Raw genomic sequence first — 21,623 nt, forward strand, 5'->3', positions numbered from 1 at the left:
AAAGGCCCTCACAAAACAGTGACAGGCTTCTAAGATACTTGTCTCTTACTTTCATTCATTACACAAATTGAACTATACTAGGCTTTTGCTTTTTTAGACCCTAACAGAAATTCCATGGCTTAGGAGATTAGGTACACCCTCACCACTCCACAGGGAGAATGGTCTGAACGTCAGAGTGAACCCCTAACCCCTTTCCTCTCTCAATGAGGCAAAGCTCAGACTTCACCTCTACCCTTAAACAAGGTACCCAAACACACGTCACAGTAAATAAAGGACATCCAGAAAATATCAGAGGCAGAGGTATTTTATTTGGCAATTTTAACATGACACGTAGAGAAAAGAACCCTGCCCTCCTTCACCAGCCTCCCCAGAAATCCCACCTTCCTATTTCAAGACAGAGTAATAACAGCACCATTTTACACGAAAGGGAACAGCCACAGCCTTGGCGCCATTTCTGGTTCCACTTTCCATGGAAGGGCAGAGAAGTATTACTCAAACCCCACCACTGGGTCAGAGATTAGACAAACAGCAGCAGTCACATCTGACCTTTTGCACACATGAGAGCCCAACACTCATCCTGGCTCCCAAGCCTTCCCAAGGTAACCCTGTCTCAGCCACCATCATGCAGATCTTCTAGTCCCCTCCTAGCCCACTCTGAGGAGCTGAGCAATGATGAGCAGAATCTTCATGTCTCTGGCAGGCGGAGGAGGGTTCCCGAAGTGGTAGAGATGCTGTGCAGGAGAAAGACAAGGCTGGAGCCAGACACCTAGGCTCAAGTTGTGAGGAGAACTTAGAACTTGGGAAGGGGTGCTCCCGGGTTCCAGAGAAGAATGAGAGCCACTGGCCTTCACTAGGAAACTAAGCGTGAGCTGGGAGGAAATCCCACCTTGGGTCATTGCTCCGTCATCTGCCAGAGGCCAGGGAAAGACTCACCAGTCCACTAGCTGAGCCCCAATGAGGTCGTGCACATGGTAGGTGAGGCCAAGCCGCACCACGACAGGCGCCCGCCGGCCTAGGAGCTCTGATAGGAGCAGCTCCCGGTACTTTGCCTTCCGGACCATGCCAAGGACAGCCTGGCGCCCTAGAGGAGAAGTGGCACAGGAGAGGGGAAAGGTGAATAAGGCCTAGAGGCCTGAGGAGCCACCAAAAGGTGAGGGGCTGCAGGCTTGAGCTGCACATGGGATACCTTTAACAAAGTACTTGATGAATCTCCCAGCTCCAGGCACAGCTAGCCACCAGCTCCCAGCATCTCGGACGGTGAGGACTCCAGCATTCACCAGATGCCTGAGGGCAGTGAGAAGCCATCAGAGATGAGGCCTGGGCTCTGAGAACCATCTCTCCTGCTCAGCCATTAATGTTTACACAAGTCTCCAGAAACATGGGCAATCATGCAAGAGAGACTGGATAGCAAAACCCCAACCTGGGGTGGTTCCGTGCTCGCACCAACTGCCTCTGTTGGTGCAGTTGCTTGTTCCAGGCCCCCTACCTGGACTGCCCTCCCTCCACTCTTTCTTTTCCTGCTACTATTACTTGTTCATTTAAATAGCTTCTCTTCCCTGACCATGTGCCTGACACACATTCAGTCTCAGTACCAAGGAGAGGAATCAGGGTCTTCTGTGCTCCTGCCACTGCCTAGGCAGACCGTGCCATGGCTCCCACATCTCTCTTGAGAGTGTGTCTACCTACATGAGACCAGTGCCATAGATTTTCAAATGCTTTCACATATTCCATGGGTTACAAAGTAGGAGGCCTGGGCCAGATACAGCCTCTCAAAATTAGATTTTTATTTAGCGCCTGCCCAGTTGTTTTTTAGCTTTGGGTTTTTTTTGTTGTAATGTGAATGTTTAGGGGTATCCCAGCTCCTACCATTCTCTATCCTCTTAGTCCCAGTATGATTAACATCAAGCTTTTACGGTTCCTGCCAGGCCCCTGTGTGCTTTTGATAAGCCACCAAGAACTGAATTCTGTTCCAGGGCTCTTTCTAAGGCCCCAGGTAAGACAGGCCTCCTCTCTTGTGGGGAGGAATACAAACTTGGGTCATTTTATTAAAAAGAAGAGTCAGCTTTTTGGCAGCTTTTCTGGCAGGTTCACCAAAAAAACAGAAGGACAGGCTGGATGGAACTGGAGGGAGGCAGGGAAGCGCCAGATGCCTGACTTTGTTGGTTCCACAAGTCTCACGTGATTTCTGAGTCCCTGAAGCCAAAGGTCTGTGTCATTTGGTCCTGCTGGAAACTAAGGTCCCCACAGGCTGGAAGTACTGAAGCTAGAAATTTCTGCACTGCCCCAGCATACGGTCGGCCATCACAGGCCTTGAGGACCTACAAGCAGAGATGAGAGACATGGTCCGTCCCCACCCTCGCTCTCCACCAACCTCCACCCCCGGGACAGCATGTCTCTTCCTGTCTTACCTCTTGCTCAGATCCTTCCACCTCTCATACCCTTCATCTTCCTCCTCCTCCCCCTCTTCCTCATCTTCCTCCTCCTCCCCCTCCTCCTCCTCCCCCTCCTCTCCCCCCTCTTTACCCCCTCACTCCTCCCTCTTTCCCGCCTGTCTCTCTCCCTCATATTACTATTTACCAGGGCCCTGTCCCCTCTCCATGGGATGTGGGGGCAGGGAAATTCTTTCTTTTGTTTTTATTTCTGTTTCCCAACTTCCCTGTCTCCCCCAACCTGTGCCCTGCCCCCGGCACCCCTGACACACACAGTCACATACTCTGGTCCTGTAGTCCTCAGTGAAGATAATTCCATGGGCATCCAAGTCGAAGCCCAGCTGGACGATTCTGATCTCCCCTTGCTCTTGAAGCTCCTTCTGTCTCCACAGAGAAGGGAGTGAAAAGAGGTGTATCAGGGTAAGATGCTCTGCTATACTCTGGGCACCCTCAGGCAGGGGGATTTTGTTTGCCAATATTGGGGCATTTTCTCTTAGTAAAGGAAAAACTGTGTGAGAAGATAATCAGGTAAATGACCAAGCAGCCTTTTCCAACTAGCTACCCACATTCTCATCCACCTGCCTTATATATGGTCTATCAAAGAGTCAATATAATTTTCTAAGACTAGGCACTAAGATAAAATAGTGATTAAGATGCAGGCTCTGGCTTCAAAACATTAACAGTCTAAATTCTGGGTAGGGTAAGGTGGGGAAGAGTATGGGATTCAATGTTTAAAACAAATAAAAATAAACCAGGACTTCTGTTTACGAGAATACAGCAAGAACTAATCCACCTGTTGAAAATTAACTAAAATGCTGGATAAAATGTTTAAAATTGTTTAAGACCAGGTACAGTGGCTCATGCCTGTAATTCAGCATTTTGGGAGGCTGAGGTAGCAGGATCAGTTGAGGACAGGAGTTCAAGACCAGTCTGGGCAACACAGTGAGACCCCCCCATCTCTACAAAAAATGTAAAAACTTAGCCAGGCGTGGTGGCAGAGACCTGTGGTCCTAGCTACTTGGGAGACTGAGGCAAAAAGATCACTTGACCCAGGAGTTTGAGGCTGCAGTAAGCTATGATTGCAACTGGGCAACACAGTGAGACCCTGTCTCTTAAAAAAAATTGTTTAGACACTAAACAATTTTTCCTGTTATCACAAGATAACAGGAATTACCACTAATATAACATCTAAGTAGGCCAGGCGAGATGGCTCAAGCCTGTAATCCCAGCACTTTGGGAGGCTGAGGTGGGTGGATCACCTGAGGTCAGGAGTTCAATATCAGCCTGACCAATATGGTAAAACCCCGTCTCTACTAAAACTACAAAAATTAGCCGGGCGTGATGACGTGTGCCTGTAGTCCCAGCTACTCAGGAGGCTGAGGCAGGAGAACTGCTTGAACCCAGAAAGTTGCTGTCAGCTGAGATCATGCCACTGCACTCCAGCCTGGGTGACAGAGTGAGACTCTATCTCAAAAAATAAAAATAAAAATAACTGGGGCCGGGCACGGTGGCTCATGCCTGTAATCCCAGCACTTTGGGAGGCTAAGGATGGATCACTTGAGGTCAGAAGTTCAAGACCAGCCTGGCCAACATGATGAAACCCAGTCTCCATTAAAAATACAAAAATAGGCCAGATGCGATGGCTCATGCCTGTAATCCCAGCACTTTGGCAGGCTGAGACGGGCGGATCACGAGGTCAGGAGATTGAGACCATCCTGGCTAACACGGTGAAACCCCGTCTCTACTAAAAATACAAAAAAGAAGACAATTAGCCAGGCGTAGTGGCGGGTACCTGTAGTCCCAGCTACTCGGGAGGCTGAGGCAGGAGAATGGCGTGAACCCAGGAGGCAGAGCTTGCAGTGAGCCGAGATCATGCCACTGAACTCCAGCCTGGGCGACAGAGCGAAACTCCGTCTCAAAAAAAAAAAAAAAAAAAAAATTAGCTGGGCATGGTGTCAGGTGCCTGTAATGCCAGCTACTTGGGAGGCTGAGGCAGGAGAATCACTTGAACCCAGGAGGCGGAGGTTGCAGTGAGCCAAGATCATGCCACTGCACTCCAGCTTGGTGACAGGGTAAGACACTGTCTCAAAACAAAAAGTAATTGGAATATGGACGGCATTTATTAATCTAGGCAAATCTGCCCAGAACATTTTCTAAAGTAACTGAGCGCATAAGGAAACAAAACTCAAAGAGACAATAAAAACAAACCCCAAAAGACAAGTAATAGTGGAATTATCAACAAGACAATTAAAAAAAAAAAAAAAAAACAGCACTTTGGGAGGCCGAGGCAGGCGGATCATTTGAGGTCAGGAGTTTGAGATCAGCCTGGCCAACAGGGTGAAACCCCATCCCTATTAAAAATACAAAATTAGGCCGGGCGCGGTGGCTCATGCCTGTAATCCCAGCACTTTGGGAGGCCGAGGCAGGCGGATCACGAGGTCAGGAGATCGAGACCACGGTGAAACCCCGTCTCTACTAAAAATACAAAAAAATTAGCCAGGCGTGGTGGCGGGCGCCTGTAGTCCCAGCTACTCGGAGAGGCTGAGGCAGGAGAATGGCGTGAACCCCAGAGGCGGAGCTTGCAGTGAGCCGAGATCGCGCCACTGCACTCCAGCCTGGGTGACAGAGCAAGACTCCGTCTCAAAAAAAAAAATAAAAATAACAAAAATAAAAATACAAAATTAGGCCGGGTGCGGTGGCTCATGCCTGTAATCCCAGAACTTTGGGAGGCCAAGGGGGGCAGATCACAAGGTCAGGAGATCAAGACCATCATGGCCAACATGATGAAACCCCCGTCTCTACTAAAAATACCAAAATGAGCTGGGCATGGTGGCGCGTGCCTGTAGTCCCAGCTAATCGGGAGGGTGAGGCAGGAGAATTGCTTGAACCCAGGAGGCAGAGGGTGCAGTGAGTTGAGATCACACCACTGCACTCCAGCCTGGGCAACAGAGTGAGACTCCACCTCAAAAAAAAAAAAAAAGGAAAACCAAGGGAACAATGACCACAGCAGTCACCTCCCAGGGACATTCTGATCAGAGACATTTTGATCAGAGAGGGATATATGTGGGATACTGGCCATGTTCTATAGTTTGACCTAGGGAGTGGCTAGATAGGTATCTGCTTTATAAACATCATTTAAATTATATACGTTTATATTTTCATTCTGCAACTTTTAAAGGTTCTTAAAAACAAAAGCTAACACCAATACATTAAAAACAACAAATACTCCTTAAGGAGTGGTTCCATCTGGCATGCTTCCTCACGGGAGACCTAGTCAGGGAGACTAGCTCACCTAAAGTGAGCGCTAGACTGCCTTCCTTTTCTTCCCTCTTTTCTTGAAAGATCACTATTAACCTTCTACCTGCTAAATCCAATGGACAGATTTCAGTTCTGGGTTTTTTTGTTGTTGTTTTCATTTTTTTAGAGACAGGATCTCCCTCTGTCACCCAGGCTAGAGTGCAGTCGTGCAATCATAGCTCACTGCAGCCTCAAATTCCTGGGCTCAAGCAATCCTTCTGCCTCAACTTCCCAAATAGCTAGAACAATAGGTGCACACTATCATGCCCAGCTAAGAATTTTTGTGTTTTATTTTATTTATTTAGTAGAGATAGGGTCTTAGTTATTTAGTAAAGATGGGGTCTCACTTTGTTGCCCAGGCTGGTCTCAAACTTTTGGTTTCAAGCTATACTCCCGCCTCAGTCTCCCAAAGTGGTGGGATTACAGGCATGAGCCACCACACTCAGCCCAGATTTCAGTTTATATTTTACTTTACCTCTTCCCTCTTCTTAGACCACTGTCTTGAATCACAGGTTCTAATACTGCCAACTACTTCACTTTCTCAAAAATCTCTTTACTTTCACAGTAGGCCTCTTCCTGGGTTTTTTTTTTTTTTTTTTTTTTTTTTTGAGACAAAGTCTAGCTCTATCACCCAGGGTGGGGTGCAGTGGTGCTATCTCAGCTCACTGCAACCTCCGCCTCCCCAGCTCAAGCAATCCTCCCACCTCAGCCTCCCCACTAGCTCTACAGGCGCGTACCACCACGCCTGGCTAATTTTTGTATTTTTTGTAGAGATGGGGTTTTGTCATGTTGCCCATGCTGGTATCAAACTCATGAGCTCAAGAGATCCACCCACCTCGCCCTCCCAAAGTGCTGAGATTACAGGTGTGAGCCACCGCGCCGGCCTCTGGGTTCCTCTTAACTCAGGCAAGTCCCTCTCTGCCTCTGTCACAGATTCCTCTTCTTCTGCTTTCCCTTTATGTCAGTGGATCTCAAATTTTAAGGCACACTTAAAAAGCACTTGAGGCAGTTCAAAAATGTGGAGTCCCAAATCCCACCCCAAGAGAGCATAATTCATTAACCTTGGATGAGTCCCAGGAACCTGTATTTTTTTTTTAACAAGCAGCCCATGTAATTTTGACACAGGCATAATAACTCAGCTCATATATTCAGTAACACTGCCTTAAATGATGGTGTTTCCCAGCATTGTGGATTTGACCCTGTTAACTTCCACTCTAAACCTGGAGTCCTTAACCACGGACCTCGGAGGATTAGTAAAATATTTCCCCCCTAACTGTACATACACCCTTATATGTGGCATACGTGCATTTTCTGGAGAGAGACAGCCATAGCTTTTATCACCTTCTAAAGATTACAAAAAGGTTAGAAATCACTCCTCTACCCACTCTTCCTACTGGATCTCACCACATCCACAGAATTAACCACTTACTATTCACACCTCCATGACTTGTACTTCTATTATCACTGGCCCAGAATTCTCTCCAAGTCTCATATCCAACTGTCTAATACCTTTGTCTTTGGATGCTCCACATGCACCATCAACTCAACTTGTACAAAATTAAACACATTATCTGTAGTCCAACAACTAAATGTGCTCTTAATACTACTAGCCACGCAGTCATCTGGAAAGTCTGAGTTGTCCTGGACTCCTCCCTCTTCCTCACTCTCCTCTCCCTCCCTACTGCACTGACCTAATTTAGGCCTTCACCACTTCTCAGATGCAGTATCTTCTTAGCTGACCTCCCTGCCTCATCCACTACCTCCAATACACCATTCCCTCTCTCTATGATATTCTCTACCAGCCCATCCCCTCACTGTAAGATGGAAACAACACTGATGTACAAGGCCTGTCATGATCTGACGTCTGACTGCACTCCCAGTGCCGTATGTTCAAATCATGCCCCTTGACTCGGTTTCCCCAAAAGCCTCGTTCTTCTACCTCCATGATTTGAAATGCCCTGTACTACCTGCGGGCCTTTTAACAGGGTCTCTGTGGCACCCTAGTGCCTGGCACAGTGCCCTCGCCTGAAAGGCCTAATGCTTGCTGAACGGCTGGGGAAGTGACTGAGTGACAGGAAATTCCAGGAGTTAGGAAAGGGGCTTCCGGCGGTCGTACCGACGCCCCTCACCAGCTGCCGGTCGGCCACGGTCCTGTCAGGCACGAGGCTGTACACCTGGCTCCTCAGCACGATGGGCGGCAGCGCGTCCTCAAACAGGCCTCGCGGGAACAGCTGCATGAGCTCTGAGACAGCCGCGCGCGCCGACCCTGGGCAGAGAAATCGGCTCACGGACAGGGAACTGGGGCGGGGACGCGGTTCTAACAAAACTCTCGGCTACCGGAAGCGAGGCCCCTCCCAGCGGGGGTCTTTAGCCCCGCCCCCGGGGTTGCCATGGTTACCTGGCTCACCCCGAAGAGGATCCGACTCCACAGGCCCTCGCTTCCGCCGCCTCTTAACTCCAAAAGTCTCCGGGACCAGGTGATGCCTCTTCCGGCTCATATCCCGGGATTTTATGGTACCGGGGAAGGGGTAGGAATGGAGGGAAGAGAACCTGAAAATAGGGTCTTCCGGCGCAGAGCAGTGACGTACGGTCTCCCCGGGCGTCTCTCCTAGACCAGGTGATGACGAAAGGGGCGTCAACTTGTCATCCCTCAGGCCCGTCAGTGCTGGGAGGTGCGGTGGCAACGCAGATACCAGCACTACCTCCGCGGGGCCGGGCCCCACGCCGGCCGCGGATTGGCTCCCTCCAAGGGCACGCACGCTCGGGGACTCGTTGGCGGCGTGGAGGAGCGCCGGTTGCCACTTTGTTATCAACCTCCTTCGTGAAGCTCATACCTCCCCCGCCCCGGGAGGGGTTTGCCCACCACTGTCGCTGAATGATTGCATCATCGGAAGCATAAAACCACTTTTGCATCTTTCGCCCTCTGGCGTGCCTGCCATGACGTCATAGCTCTGCGGAGGTGGAAGTTGGGGAGCTTTGAGGTAACTGGATTCTTGATCTGAGCGCAGACGTCCTTCCTAACCTCACTGCATTTGGAGGACCTGGAGGGAGGGTGGGTGAAGGGCAAGGAAAGAGACAGGATGAGAGCTTGGCCGCGGTGGCGTCTGAGGGGCCTGAATGTTTCAAGGCCAGAGCCTGGCGATCAGGTGGCTCTCTTAGTCCTAAACCAGTCATCCTTCTCCAGGCCTCCTCTGTAAAATGGAAACTCTGTCCCCCTGCTTCCCTTAGGACCTCATGGATCCCAGGGGGACTAAGAGAGGAGCCGAGAAGACAGAGGTAGCTGAGCCTCGGAACAAACTACCTCGTCCAGCACCTTCTTTGCCCACAGACCCTGCCCTCTACTCTGGGCCCTTTCCTTTCTACCGGCGCCCTTCGGAACTGGGCTGCTTCTCCCTGGATGCTCAACGCCAGTACCATGGAGATTCCCGGGCCCTGCGCTACTATAGCCCACCCCCCACTAACGGTCCAGGCCCCAACTTTGACCTCAGAGACGGATACCCGGATCGATACCAGCCCCGGGACGAGGAGGTCCACGAAAGGCTGGACCACCTGCTGTGCTGGCTCCTGGAACACCGAGGCCGGTTGGAGGGGTGAGCAAAGCGTGACAGGCAGTGTATCTGGAGACCCGTACCTACCCTCTAAAATTAGAGAGCCAAAGCCGGGGTGAGAATCAGTCCTTAGAAGAAACAAGACTATTCTTCGAGGGGAGCATCTCACTAATGCTTGTGTCAGATCTTCAGCCTGTAACTCCTGCCTCTCAGGGGTCCAGGCTGGCTGGCAGAGGCCATAGTGACGTGGCGGGGGCACCTGACAAAACTGCTGACGACACCGTATGAGCGGCAGGAGGGCTGGCAGTTGGCAGCCTCCCGGTTCCAGGGAACACTATACCTGAGTGAAGTGGAGACGCCAAACGCTCAGGCCCAGAGGCTTGCTCGGCCACCGCTCCTCCGGGAGCTTATGTACATGGGATACAAATTTGAGCAGTACATGTGTGCAGGTGAGTTGCCCCTGCTTCATAGCCCCCTTCCCCTTCCCAGAAATTGAGAGCCCTCCACCCCTGCTGCTGCTTCTCTCCTTGTGCAGACAAACCTGGAAGCTCCCCAGACCCCTCTGGGGAGGTTAACACCAACGTGGCCTTCTGCTCTGTGCTACGCAGCCGCCTGGGAAGCCACCCTCTGCTCTTCTCAGGGGAGGTAGACTGCACAGACCCCCAGGCCCCATCCACACAGCCCCCGACCTGCTATGTGGAGCTCAAGACCTCCAAGGAGATGCACAGCCCTGGCCAATGGCGGAGTTTCTACAGGTTCAGGATCGGGGTGGGCAGGGCGAGAGCTTAGACTTGAAGGCTGGGAAAGGGACTTGGGGAGGAGGGTGAAGGCAGAATGGAGGGTGGATGAGGGGTCCCACTGATCCCTTGCTTTTCCTGACAGACACAAGCTCCTGAAATGGTGGGCTCAGTCATTCCTCCCAGGGGTCCCGAATGTTGTTGCTGGCTTCCGTAACCCAGAGGGTTTTGTCTCTTCCCTCAAGACCTTTCCTACCATGAAGATGTTTGAATATGTCAGGGTAAGGGAATGATGTTGCAGCTCCCATCCGTATCCCCAAACACCAAGACCACAGGTCTAGCGTCCAGGGCAACAGCCTGCCTTCCTCTCCTCCCACCACCCCCACTGCCAATCTTCTGCCTCCTCCTCTGCCTGCTCCAGAATGACCGTGACGGCTGGAATCCCTCTGTGTGCATGAACTTCTGTGCCGCCTTCCTTAGCTTTGCCCAGAGCACGGTTGTCCAGGATGACCCCAGGTGAGGCTTTCAGCTCTGTTCCTCCCCCTCCCCTCCGGATCCCAGGATCCAGCCTCTGGCCCTTAACTGATGCCTCCATCTGCCCCCCAGGCTCGTTCACCTCTTCTCTTGGGAGCCTGGCGGCCCAGTCACTGTGTCTGTACACCGAGATGCACCTTATGCCTTCCTGCCCATATGGTATGTGGAAGCCATGACTCAGGACCTCCCATCACCCCCCAAGACTCCCTCCCCGAAGTAGTAATGCTTTAGAGGGAGGCAGTCATATCTCTGTGTGCAGATAATAAAAGCATATTTCTAAGAGGTTCTCCTGCTGTCTTCTTAGCTGAATCATCCCTGCCCAACAACTCAGGCACACACAGTGGTTTGCTGTTTTATCATCACATTTTCACATGGGGCATTCACTGGGTGTAGAGGCTGGCCGCAAATACGATGTCCCGCCGTAGCAAGGTAGCCGCTGTCTCCATCTTGGCACCCAGCACAGGCTCTCCTACCAGGCGGGCTGCCCCCCGCAGTGAGCGACACATCTCAGCCAGGCGCTGAATGCAACGGACCACCAGGCCCTCAGGGGTCCCTGAGAGCCCTGCCAACTCGGAGAAGGGCTGTGGGGAAAGTAGGGTGAGGACTGGATGTGCTCACCCTGGGCAGGCTCTCCCCAGCCAGCCGTTTGCAAAATCCCAAACCTCAGGTACTCACCATGCCCCGGGCCCACTCATACACAACCTCGACCAGCCCAAAATTCAGCTCCCCCACAAATTCCTCCACCGTCTGGTTCAGACCACAAGCCACCTGGACCTCACCAATCCTCTTGGCCACAGCCCGGACACGTTCTATTCCCTGCAGGAAAGAAGGAGAGGTTAAGGCCTGCCTTCCTGCTCCAGGACAGGGAAGGACCAGATCAAGAAGGCAGCCATTTCCATCCTTGGGGCACTTACAGGGCTGGAGGGGGTCACCTGGGGGACTACCTGAAGGTGGAGGTCAGGAATGCCACAGCCCTGGCAGGGAGAAAGGGGTGGTGTCCCCTACCTGCTTGAGGGTGTTTGGGAGCTGATCCCCAGCGTCCCCAGGGCTCTGGCAGACCAGGCCAGAGAGCAAGGCAGCAATCTCCTCAGGCCGCAGGGTGCTTAGTGCATTGTCAAACATGAGCTCAGTGAGGAGCAACTCATGGCTGCTCATGGCACAAGCCACCCGCCCTGCCAGCTTCACGGTGCCCGCCTCGTCCACATAACCCAGGGTTCGGAGCACCTGCAAGAAAAACGGTGGGCATTGGACACCCTGCTGTCCCCTAGCCCCCCTGCCCCAACCACTGCCCCGCCCACCTCTACTCGCTGATGGTACTCGGGAAGCAGCAGCAGTGACTGATCCGACAGTAGGAAGCGCAGCCGCTCCATCTCCTTCTGTATCTGCATTCGCTCCCGCAGCTTCAGGTACTGCAGAGAGCCACCCGTCAGCCTTCTCCTTGCCCCTTAGCAGGGGTGCACTGAGGACAAGGGCTGAGATGGGGGCGGTCAGTCTACAGGGGACCACAGAGGAAAAGCCCCTACTCCCAGCTTGGGAGTTAGCACCCAGCGTCCTACCTGGGCAGGAAAACGGGGGCTGTGTACACACTGAGCCCCCTGGATCAGCTCCTCCAGCTTCCGAGCCCGGAGCCCACCCTCTACAACTGACATATCTTTGAGCTGCAGGTCATTGACAGGGTCAAGGGTGGGGGGTCCGGCTGGGTGGGCCTGAGCCAGACGCAGCAGTTCCTGGACAGCAGTGGTCACGGCTGCAAGGGGAGGATCCTTCCTGAAGAGGGAGCAGATCTTAAGGTCTAGGGTAAGATCTTCTCTCCCACAGAAGCCCCCCTCAGGCTGTGGGAGCCCTCTTACTACAACCCCCACTTCACAGTCTCCCTTAGGCTGGGGAGCCCCCTCACTACAACCCCACTACTTCATGGTCTCCCTCAGGCTGGGGGAAACTCCCAGACCACTGCCCCTCCCTGCCTCTACATGCCCCTCTGAAGAAGAAGGGCCTCCCTAGCATCTCTGACTTGAATTTTGGCTGCTGCCTCTTGCTGAAGTCCTCCAGGATCTTCTCCCCATTCACCCGGAGCACCTTGGTGGTGATGGCAGCCATATCTCCTGGGTGGAGCTTGACCACGGTGTGGTCACAAGGCCCTGTGAAAAGGGGAGAGCAGGGCAGACATTGCCATGGACCCAGGCATCCTGCTTATACTGCTGGCAGAAAACAGGCATCTGCCACACACTCTCACCTTCAGGCAGGAACAGCTTGAATCCCACGAGGTCATCTGGATAGGGCACCTCTGGAGTGGCTGGCCCCCTGTCCTGTGGGTCCTGGGACAAGGGCTTATCACACAAGACCAGGGTTGTGAATACTCTGCTGGTGGAGTTCGAGGAGACCTGGGGGTGGTCAGAGAGGCCAGGAGAGGCAGGTGTGAGGAGTAGACATCAAAGGCAGAGACCAGATACCCACCCTTGGGCAGGAATCAGGAAGCAACCATGCAGAGCTCACCAGTAGAGAGGGGCGACCAAGTCAAGCGATCAGAGCAGACTTCTTGGGGTGGTGGGAGGAAGGAGTGAGCATGATGTGGTGATGGGAAGGGAGAGGGTGAAAAGGAGGGCAAGAGGGGAAAATGAGGGCCCTATGGTGATGCGACCTGCCCTGGCCAAGTGGGGAAAATGGAGAGAGGGCTTGTTCCCTCCCACCCTCTGGAGTCCAAATTCCCATCACCCTCACCTGTAGGATCACTCCCAATGCGTTGTGATGCTCCTGATTCTTCACAACCACCACCCTTCCTGCTGAGAGAGACTTCAACCCGTTCACAGACTCCATGATGCGTCGCTGAAGAGCAAAGGACAGATGGGAGGAGGCATCACAGGGACAGACACTTGGACTAAGTTTAATAGCACCTAGAGTAACACGATCTCCTCCTCCCTTCTCCTGTCACCTCCTCAGCACTCACACTTGCTCACCTGGATCATGTGCTGGGTCTCTGTCAGTTCCTCCCCCCAGCTGTAATATTCAGGCAGGTCGACCAGTTGGCCAGTCATGTCAGGCTCCTCCAAAGCTCCCAGCTTCTTGGTCAGTTCAGCCAAGGCTTGTTCATGGGCCTTGGGTGGGAGCAGGGGAAAGCTGTGAAAGGGGAGTCTCCAGGCCCAGTCTGCCATACCCCCCACCCTCAACACACTGGCCTATGGATGCCTACCTATTCCCAGCCTGGCTTTGTCCAACCTCCTGCTCCACATACTGGTTACCCCAGGCTCCTTACCTTGCTGTCCTTGCGGGAGGGAAACTCAGAGAAGCTCCTCTTCATCATGTCCTCCACCCTGAGGGCATCCACTCGCAGCAAGTTGAGGATCATAGTGTACGTGAGGCGGAACTGAGACTGCAGCTGAGACGGCTTCCCCTGGAGTCAGGTCAGAGAAGTCAGTGAGATCAGGGTGGGACCTACTGCACCCCAGCCAGTCTTCTGGACTGGGCCTACTCCCGTCAGATCTGGTCCTAGCTCTGCAACCATGGGGTCTTTGACAAACCACTTGCTCACCTCTTCTGTAACATAAGGGAACGAACTGAAGTAAATGGACTCAAAGGCCCTATCTAGCTCCGTATTCTCCATGGGAGAATACTGGAAGAGTATTATTCAGTTTCTCCATGGGAGAATACTGGAAGAGTATTATTCAGTTTCTCCATGGGAGAATACTGGAAGAGTATTATTCAGTTTCTCCATGGGAGAAAACTGGAAGAGATGGGCTCCAATCTCATCCTTGGATTCACTCACTCCTACCTCAGCTTCTCCCAGGCAAAACAAAAAAGTCAGAGGAAGTTGGGCGCTGTGGCTCACACCTATAATCTCAGCACTTTGGGAAGCTGAGGCAGACGGACTGCTTGAGCCTAGGAGTTGAAGACCAACCTGTGCAACATAGCAAAACCTCATCTCTACAAAGAACAGAAAAAAAAAAAAAAGCCAGGCGTGGTGGCATGTGCCTGGAATCCCAGCTACTTGGGAGGCTGAGGTGGGAGGATCACTTGAGCCTGGGAGGCAGAGGTTGCAGTGACCCAAGATTGTGCCACTGCACTCCAGCCTAGGTGACAGAGCAAGACCCTGTCTCCAAAAAAAGGAAGAGAGGAGAATGAATGGAAGACAGAATCCAGCAAGGTCCTGGAGCTGGGGCCCTGCCCAGGATGCTGGCCCGCTCACCATCATCATGCGGTGCAGGTCCGCCATCTCGGGCACTCGGCCCTTGCAGAGCAGGATAACGGTGCCTGTGGGGTCCAGGCCCCTCCGCCCTGCCCGGCCTGCCATCTGCACATACTCCCCAGGAAGCAGGTCCCGGAAGGTGGAGCCGTCGTGTTTGCGCATGGAGTCAAACACTACTGTACGAGCAGGCATGTTTACTCCCATGGCAAAGGTCTCTGTGGCAAACAAGACCTGGGACAGAGGAGAACAGAAAGGATCAGCAAAGGCTCTACATACACACGCCCCCAGCCCTGGCCAAGCCCACCTTACTTTGTAGGCACAAGGCACCGTCCCAGTTGTTACTTATGGGACCTCACTGAACTCTCCAGGCAAATCTATAGAGTAGGTATTATTGTTTTCCTCATTTTACTTATGTACCTACTTATTTCTATTTCTTTCCTTTTACTCTCATATCCCATTCCCATTCCTGACTGCAATCATTCCAACGTATCCAACAAATATCTTTTTATATAAATATGACCTTATAGAACATGTCTTCTTTTGTGAGCTTGTAGTTTATAATTCATATAAAAAGTGGTTATATATCTGATTTTTTCTTGCTTCTTTTCCTCCACCTAGTGTTTCAACATCTGTCCATGTTCCTGTGATCACATCTAACCCACTGCTTCCAACTGCTGCAGAACACTCTGTGGGTGCATCCCCCACACTAACCTTCCCTCTCTCCCAGTGAAGGGCACCCTGGTACTACCAACACCATGCCACCACAAACGAAGGAAGGGTGTACATGTTCTCTCACAGACCAGGGTGAGAATTTCTTTGTGATATATACCCAGGAATGAAATATAGGCTTAGAGTATGATATAGTTTTTGTTTGTTTCTGTTTTGAGATGGAGTCTCGCTCTGTCACCCAGGCTGGAGTGCAGCGGCGCAATCTCGGCTCACTGCAATCTCCGCCTCCTGGGTTCAAGCAATTCTCCTGCCTCAGCCTCCTGAGTAGCTGGGACTACAGGCATGCACCACCATGCACAGCTAATTTTTGTATTTTTAGTAGAGACAGGGTTTCACCATGTTGGCCAGGATGGTCTCGATCTCTTGACCTTGTGATCCACCTGCCTCAGCCTCCCAACGTGCTGGGATTACAGGTGTGAGCCACCATGCCTGGCCAATATCGTTATTTTGTCTAAATAGTGCCAGCGTGCATTCCAAACTGGCTAGGCATCCTGTAAAGGATTCCCAGAACCCTACAACCTCCTACATCTCTGGCAACACTCGGCATTAACTAGTTTCCTAAATTTTACCAGTCTAATAGCTGTAAAGTCATATCTTGTGAGTACTTCAATTTGTGTATTTCTGATTACTAATAACTTTTCGAATGCTTGCTAGCTTCCTGGGTTTCTTTTCTGAGACCTACATATTCATATCTTATGCATCCCCATTTTAAGATGGGAAACCTAAAGTTCAGGAAGGTTAAATAATTGGTCCAGGATGATACTGTGAATACATGGTGGACCTGGGATTCAAACCCAGGTAGTCTGAATCCAGAGCCCAGATTCTTAACCACAGCACTGGCCTGCCTAAACCTCTGTCCCTCTGCCCTCTGGGCAGCCCCTAAGCGGGCAACAAGCACCCTGAGGAGTCCCTTTCCACCACCATATGCACCTTGACCAGGCCGCGGCTGAAGAGCATCTCCACGATCTCCTTGAGGATGGGCAGGATGCCGCTATGGTGCACACCCAGGCCGCGATTCAGGAGCTCTGACATGTGCAGGACCTTTGGTGGGAGGAGGCCCATGGTCAGGGATGGAGTCTCAGAACATCCTATCCCCACCAGTTTGCCAAATGTGTGCATGCACGCACACATACACACACAGACGCACCTGGGGCAGCTGGCGGTCGGAGCCACGGAGGCGAGCAAGGCAGCGCTGCAGGAAGAGGTGGATCTCGCTCTTCTCTGAACTGGTGGTGAGGTCAAGGGAGGTGAGGCCTGAGGCCTGCTCATCACAGCGGCCCCGGGAGAAGGTGAACACCACCACGGGCAACTGGGCACGTGTGCGGAGGGAGGCCAGGAGGGACAGGTACACTCCGCGGTCCTGGAGAAGGAAGGGGAAGGGGAAGGGGAAGGAGCAGAGGTTGAGTTCCTGAACCAGTGAGAGGTGAGCTAGTGTTAACTGGGGCAGTGCTCAAAGCTCAAGTCAAAACCCCTGGGGGACAAGGGAAAAAAAAAGATAGGAGGAAAAACAGGTGCTGGCAGGTACAAAACCCTCCCAGTTCTCACCTGTGCAGGGCCCCCCTGATGTGTGGGCTGCTTGGCCCCAAACGTCTGGGCGTGTTTGCTCATTCTCTCCTTCTTGGCCTCCACAGCTGCATAGTACCTGGGGCACAGGGAGGGGTAGCCACCATGTCCAGCTGGGGGCCCAACCCTGACTCTTTCCCCCATCTCGAGGCTTACCCTTTTGTATGGAAGGCTCCTCGGGAGTCCAGCAACAAAAAGAGCTCCCCCTGGGTCTTGGAGCTATTCCCTGTGAAAAGATAGTGCTCCAGGGGCACGGGGCGGGTTACAGTGCTAATCACATAGATCTGACGACGCTTCAGTCGCCTGAAGGAAGGAGAGGGTAGCAGGTCAGGGGTGGGAGCATGGGAAGGAACCCACATCCCCACCCCCTTCCCTACCCCTCCAACTTTACCCAGTCTTTTCTGAGACCCAGAATGGAAGGCTATCCCCCAACATCTCATCCCATTTCAACAGGCAAAGTAATCTGGACCCAAAGGGGATCCCACAGCCACCAGGTGGGACATGTTCCCCAGCGTCACCCCTAAGGCCTGACCGCTCTCCTTGCTGTGGTAGACTTAGTCCCCCGACCCGAATCAAGGAGTACTGTAGCCCCCTTCACCCAGGCAACCCAGGACACACGTCTCACCCAATCCAGTCAGCAAACTCAAGGGCGTTGGGGACGGTGGCACTCAGAAGGATGATAGAAACGTGGTCAGGGAGCATGATAAGCACCTCCTCCCACACGACCCCACGCTGGGCACAGAGAGGGAAGGGAGGTCACAGGAGGGCAGGGGCTGCCCTTCTGCCCCTAAAGAGGCACGGGATTCCATATGGGGGTACAGAAAGCAGTAAGGTGCCCTGAGTGTGTGGAATAAGGGAGCCACTCAACTGGTCCCAAAGGAGAGGACTGCCGGGTTCTGGGGAGCCCATGGCCCTTACCTCGGCATCGTTGATATAGTGAACCTCATCAAAGATGACCCACTCCAGGTCCCGAATAACATCTGAGCCACTGTACAGCATGGAGCTGGGGAGAAGAGGCCAAGGATTGACTCCCCAGTGACTCGTCTCCACCCCTTCCTCAGACAGCACACCCTCCACAACAGCCACATCTTCCCACCCAAAACTCCCCTCTATTGAGTGTCCATCTCTCACCGAAGGATCTCTGTGGTCATGATGAGGCAGGAGGCCTCCGGGTGCAGCTGCACATCCCCAGTGAGCAGCCCCACATCCCCGAACGTGTTTCGGAAGTCCCGGAACTTCTGGTTGCTCAGGGCCTTGATGGGCGAAGTGTAGATGGTGCTGGGGAGAGAGCATGAAGTTAGCCAGTCCCTCCGCAGACTCAAGGCCCGCACTTCCTCTCCCACATGGAGCCCTCATGGAAGCACGCCCCAGCAGCTCAGGTGCTCCTCTTCTTCACCCAAACTGCCCTTACGTTCTCCTTCATGATATAACCCCAGAAAAATTCTGTCCCCAACCCCTTCCTAAACTAACCCAGGTCATTCTTCTAATCTTTCTCCCCACCATGTCTTTTCATTTCTCTCTGGGCTTTTGTCTCAGTCTCAGCCCTGAACCTCTCACTTAAAGGATGAGCTAGAGAGGTGGGGGAAGAGAAGAGATTTTCAAAAGATGCAGGAGAAAATGGGGCTGGCTGGTGAAGGAGGAGGCTGGCGAAGGAACTCGTACCGTGTCATGTGTTTCTGGGCCAGGGCAATGGCATATTCAGCCACAACTGTTTTTCCTGCAGATGTGTGAGCTGCGACAAAGACAGAGTCATGCCGCTCCAAGTGCAGGATGGCCTGTTTCTGAAACACATCTGGTTCAAATGCCCACTATGGGAGAGAGAAATAGACAGGAGCTGAAAGGAGCGGGGCCTTGCTGCCTCCTGCTCATGGAGCACGCAGGGCGGGGGGATGAAGGCCGGAGGCAGCCGAGGCTGGGACTGAGTACCAAGACTGGCCTGGGATGGATCTGACCTCTGGCGGATAGAGGAGACAAGGGGTCGGCTGGGAGTGTGACCCAGCAAGAGGTAGAGGAGCATGTGAAGATGGGGCCAAAGTACCTGGAAGGCTGGCTGGGGAATGAGGCGATAGAAATCACCAACAGGGGAGGTGGCGTCCACAGGGATGGCCCATTGCTCCTGAGATGGAGGCTCTGGGGCCTCTGGGGTGGATACAGCTGTGGACGCTTCCTGGAAGAGTCAGGGGTAGGGGTGATAAAGATACAACCAGAGGGCTCTCAATTAGCATTCCTCCCAAAAGATGTTCCTTTCTTCCCCTCAGACCCATCCTAGCCAGCCCACATCCTGGTGGCAAGGCTCTTTCTTGCCTCCACTACGCAGAACCACCAACCTTCAACACTAGGTCCTCCAAGCTGCTTGCTCGGGCCAAGGCAGCACTGCAGGGAGAGGCTGAAATAGCGTCCCCTCTGGGACCTCCTGGCTGTCCCACTGCCTCATTCTCATCCTCGTCACCCCCACCCAAATCCAGAGGCTCCAACAGACAGCTAAGGCTTAGCAGTCCAGGAGCTGGAGTTGGACGATCTGAGGAGCAAGGCAACAAGGTCAACCTTGTCATGTCCATCTCTGTTCCTTAGGAGAAGGACATGACTTCTCCTACACCCCACCCAAAAACCAAAACTAACCTTTTGGTGCAAAGTCCATGCCTTTCTTGAAACCAGGTGGAATAGTAAGAAGATCTGTAGGATAGGGACATGGAATCAGGGTCACTGCACACTGGTGAACAAATTGTGTACATTATATAAACCTAAAAGATACCACTTACAGGACAGATGCTGTAGATAGGGATGTTTGCTATGACACTTTCCCAACAAATGACAGTAAAGGTTGTTGAAATTCCTCAACAGATGACAGTAAAGGTTGTTATGGACAGAATATCTTTTTCTAATTTTCTCAAAAACATGGGAGGGCTAGCAGTAGCCCAGTGATAGCCTGGGCTCTTCCTCCTCAGGGATCAGACTCAGAGCCCCACCTTACCTTTCTCAAAGTCTATCTCCTCCTCAGCCTCCTCCCGTGTGTTCAGATCTGTTATGGTGGGTTCATCCATCCCCGCTGGGAAGAGACAGGACAGACAGGGATTCATGGGATGAGGGTAATACGAGATAGGTGGGGAACCCTTCCCTGGAGATTAAGGACACCCTCTTCTACCATCCCATCTCCACAAGAGTCACCTGGCCAGAAGGGATACTGAGTTGGATTTCCCCATAAGGACTGGGAGGCTGGCCCTGGAGGCCGGCGAAGAGACAAGGAGGTTGTGGCCGAGAGATTTGTGTTCTCCAGCAAGACCTAAGGCAAGAGATCAGAGCCCCAAAGAGGCTGAGCTTATCTCTGACCACCTCCCCTTCTCCCCAACTCTGTTTCTCATGACCCCTGACCTCCTACCTCTTTGTAACCCAGTATCTGGCCTGTGGTTGGGTGTCTTTGGGCCTGTAGGTCCGATGGGACTGGGGCTCCCAGGACAGCCAAAAGAGACCAGGGATCCGTCTTCCTCTGCCATTTTCTGGAGAGAAAAATAGTAACTTTTGGGTCTTCTTTCTTCCTCTGTCCCAGCTTCCTTCAGGAACCCATCACCCTAGTCTAAGCCCCTCCAGACTCCTCACCGGGCTGAGTGCTCCACACCATGCAGAGGCAGCCAGGCTGGGGATGACAGAAACAACTGTTCTGCTTCTTGCTGCAGATCTGGGGCACAAGGAGGGAGGCCATGGGGAAGCTGAAACAAGGGCAAGATGAGAGGCATTAGGTAAGGAAAGAGGGTAAAATGCAGACAAAAGAGGTGATGGGATTTGTGTTCAGATCAAAAATGGCAGATGTGTCCAAACAGACTAGGACAATCAGGCTTGGCCAAAAACTACCTGCTACTGAATTACCTGGGGCAGATTTTGGATTTCAGAAACATGGAGGCTGGACCTAGGAATGTGCATTTTTAAAAAGCTCCCTGGCTAATCATGAAGCACACTGAAATTTGAGACTCACTGATTTTAGAAAAAGGGGTCCCAGACCTAAGGATGAAGAGTTGGAGGCTCAAAGCCTATCATCTCAGTCACCAAGTGCCCTGGTGCTTGGATACAGAAGGGACCTCCACGGAGAAATGCCACATTTGAAAGAGCAGCTCTCAAAGCAAAAATATCCCCAGCCCTCTCTGCTCTGTCCTCACACGTACTGCAGGTACACTGGGCTGGAGTCTGTCCAGCACCCGTTCAGGCTGGGATGGACAAGAGTACAAGCACAGATGAACAAGGTTAAGCTAGATCCTACTGTGAGGAGGGTGAAGGAGGTTTGGACTCAATGCGAGTCAAAGGTTAGGGTCAAAAGTCACTCACACTACTCTCTGGAGCTCCAGGCAAGTTCAGCAGCTCCCAGTGCCCCGTGCATCCGAGCTCCACGGCCCGAAGGGGTAGGTCCAGGGGATCTGGAGGAGGTAGTACTACGGGGAAAGGTCAAAAGTCAGGGGTCAAAGGTCATTCCATGTCGGCTACTCCGTTCCATTTCCCTTCCCTCCCCCTCACCGAGTCGCTCTGTCTCCATCATCCTGGAGACACAGCAGCTGCCGGGCAGCCCGGAAGTGCGGCAAGTAGTCGCTGCAAAGTAAGCCCCGCCCCGGAACGGGCGGAA

General features: G+C 52.6%; 3 protein-coding genes across 5 annotated transcripts; 1 reads left to right on the plus strand and 2 right to left on the minus strand.

Moving 5' to 3' along the window:
- Nucleotides 1-288: 288 nt before the first annotated feature.
- STK19 (serine/threonine kinase 19) lies at nt 289-8,767 on the minus strand. Of its 2 annotated transcripts, none has more exons than XM_055264841.2 (8): nt 8,420-8,767; nt 8,125-8,334; nt 7,856-7,992; nt 2,702-2,809; nt 2,179-2,318; nt 1,187-1,284; nt 934-1,081; nt 289-731 (listed from the first exon to the last, which is right to left on the minus strand). In XM_055264841.2, the coding sequence occupies exons 1-8, from the start codon at nt 8,637-8,639 to the stop codon at nt 686-688; spliced, it is 1,107 nt and encodes a 368-aa protein (XP_055120816.1). In that variant the 5' UTR covers nt 8,640-8,767; the 3' UTR covers nt 289-685. The 2 variants fall into 2 exon arrangements, with proteins under 2 accessions (XP_055120816.1, XP_055120817.1); XM_055264842.2 differs by having other exon boundaries at nt 2,714-2,809; nt 8,420-8,639.
- On the plus strand, nt 8,424-10,825 carry DXO (decapping exoribonuclease). 2 transcript variants are annotated; one of them, XM_055264833.2, is made up of 7 exons: nt 8,424-8,707; nt 8,955-9,316; nt 9,488-9,723; nt 9,810-10,029; nt 10,157-10,292; nt 10,433-10,527; nt 10,618-10,825. In XM_055264833.2, exons 2-7 carry the CDS (start codon nt 8,961-8,963, stop codon nt 10,763-10,765), a joined length of 1,191 nt encoding a protein of 396 aa, XP_055120808.2. In that variant the 5' UTR covers nt 8,424-8,707; nt 8,955-8,960; the 3' UTR covers nt 10,766-10,825. The 2 variants fall into 2 exon arrangements, with proteins under 2 accessions (XP_055120808.2, XP_055120809.1); XM_055264834.2 differs by having other exon boundaries at nt 8,560-8,707; nt 8,955-9,389.
- Nucleotides 10,826-10,885: 60 nt separating this feature from the next.
- SKIC2 (SKI2 subunit of superkiller complex) lies at nt 10,886-21,601 on the minus strand. Its single transcript, XM_055264824.2, has 28 exons — nt 21,518-21,601; nt 21,332-21,435; nt 20,612-20,721; nt 20,394-20,511; nt 20,183-20,297; nt 19,989-20,063; nt 19,637-19,690; nt 19,345-19,535; nt 19,056-19,184; nt 18,680-18,825; nt 18,149-18,295; nt 17,936-18,020; nt 17,643-17,749; nt 17,174-17,320; nt 17,000-17,096; nt 16,602-16,814; nt 16,385-16,495; nt 14,726-14,956; nt 13,796-13,933; nt 13,500-13,637; nt 13,264-13,368; nt 12,779-12,926; nt 12,557-12,683; nt 12,102-12,312; nt 11,844-11,954; nt 11,551-11,769; nt 11,221-11,361; nt 10,886-11,126 (listed from the first exon to the last, which is right to left on the minus strand). The coding sequence occupies exons 1-28, from the start codon at nt 21,537-21,539 to the stop codon at nt 10,926-10,928; spliced, it is 3,741 nt and encodes a 1,246-aa protein (XP_055120799.1). The 5' UTR covers nt 21,540-21,601; the 3' UTR covers nt 10,886-10,925.
- Between the last annotated feature and the right edge of the window lie 22 nt (nt 21,602-21,623).

Source organism: Symphalangus syndactylus, chromosome 23 (genome assembly GCF_028878055.3).
Source record: "Symphalangus syndactylus isolate Jambi chromosome 23, NHGRI_mSymSyn1-v2.1_pri, whole genome shotgun sequence".
NCBI classification, from domain to species: Eukaryota; Metazoa; Chordata; class Mammalia; order Primates; family Hylobatidae; genus Symphalangus; species Symphalangus syndactylus.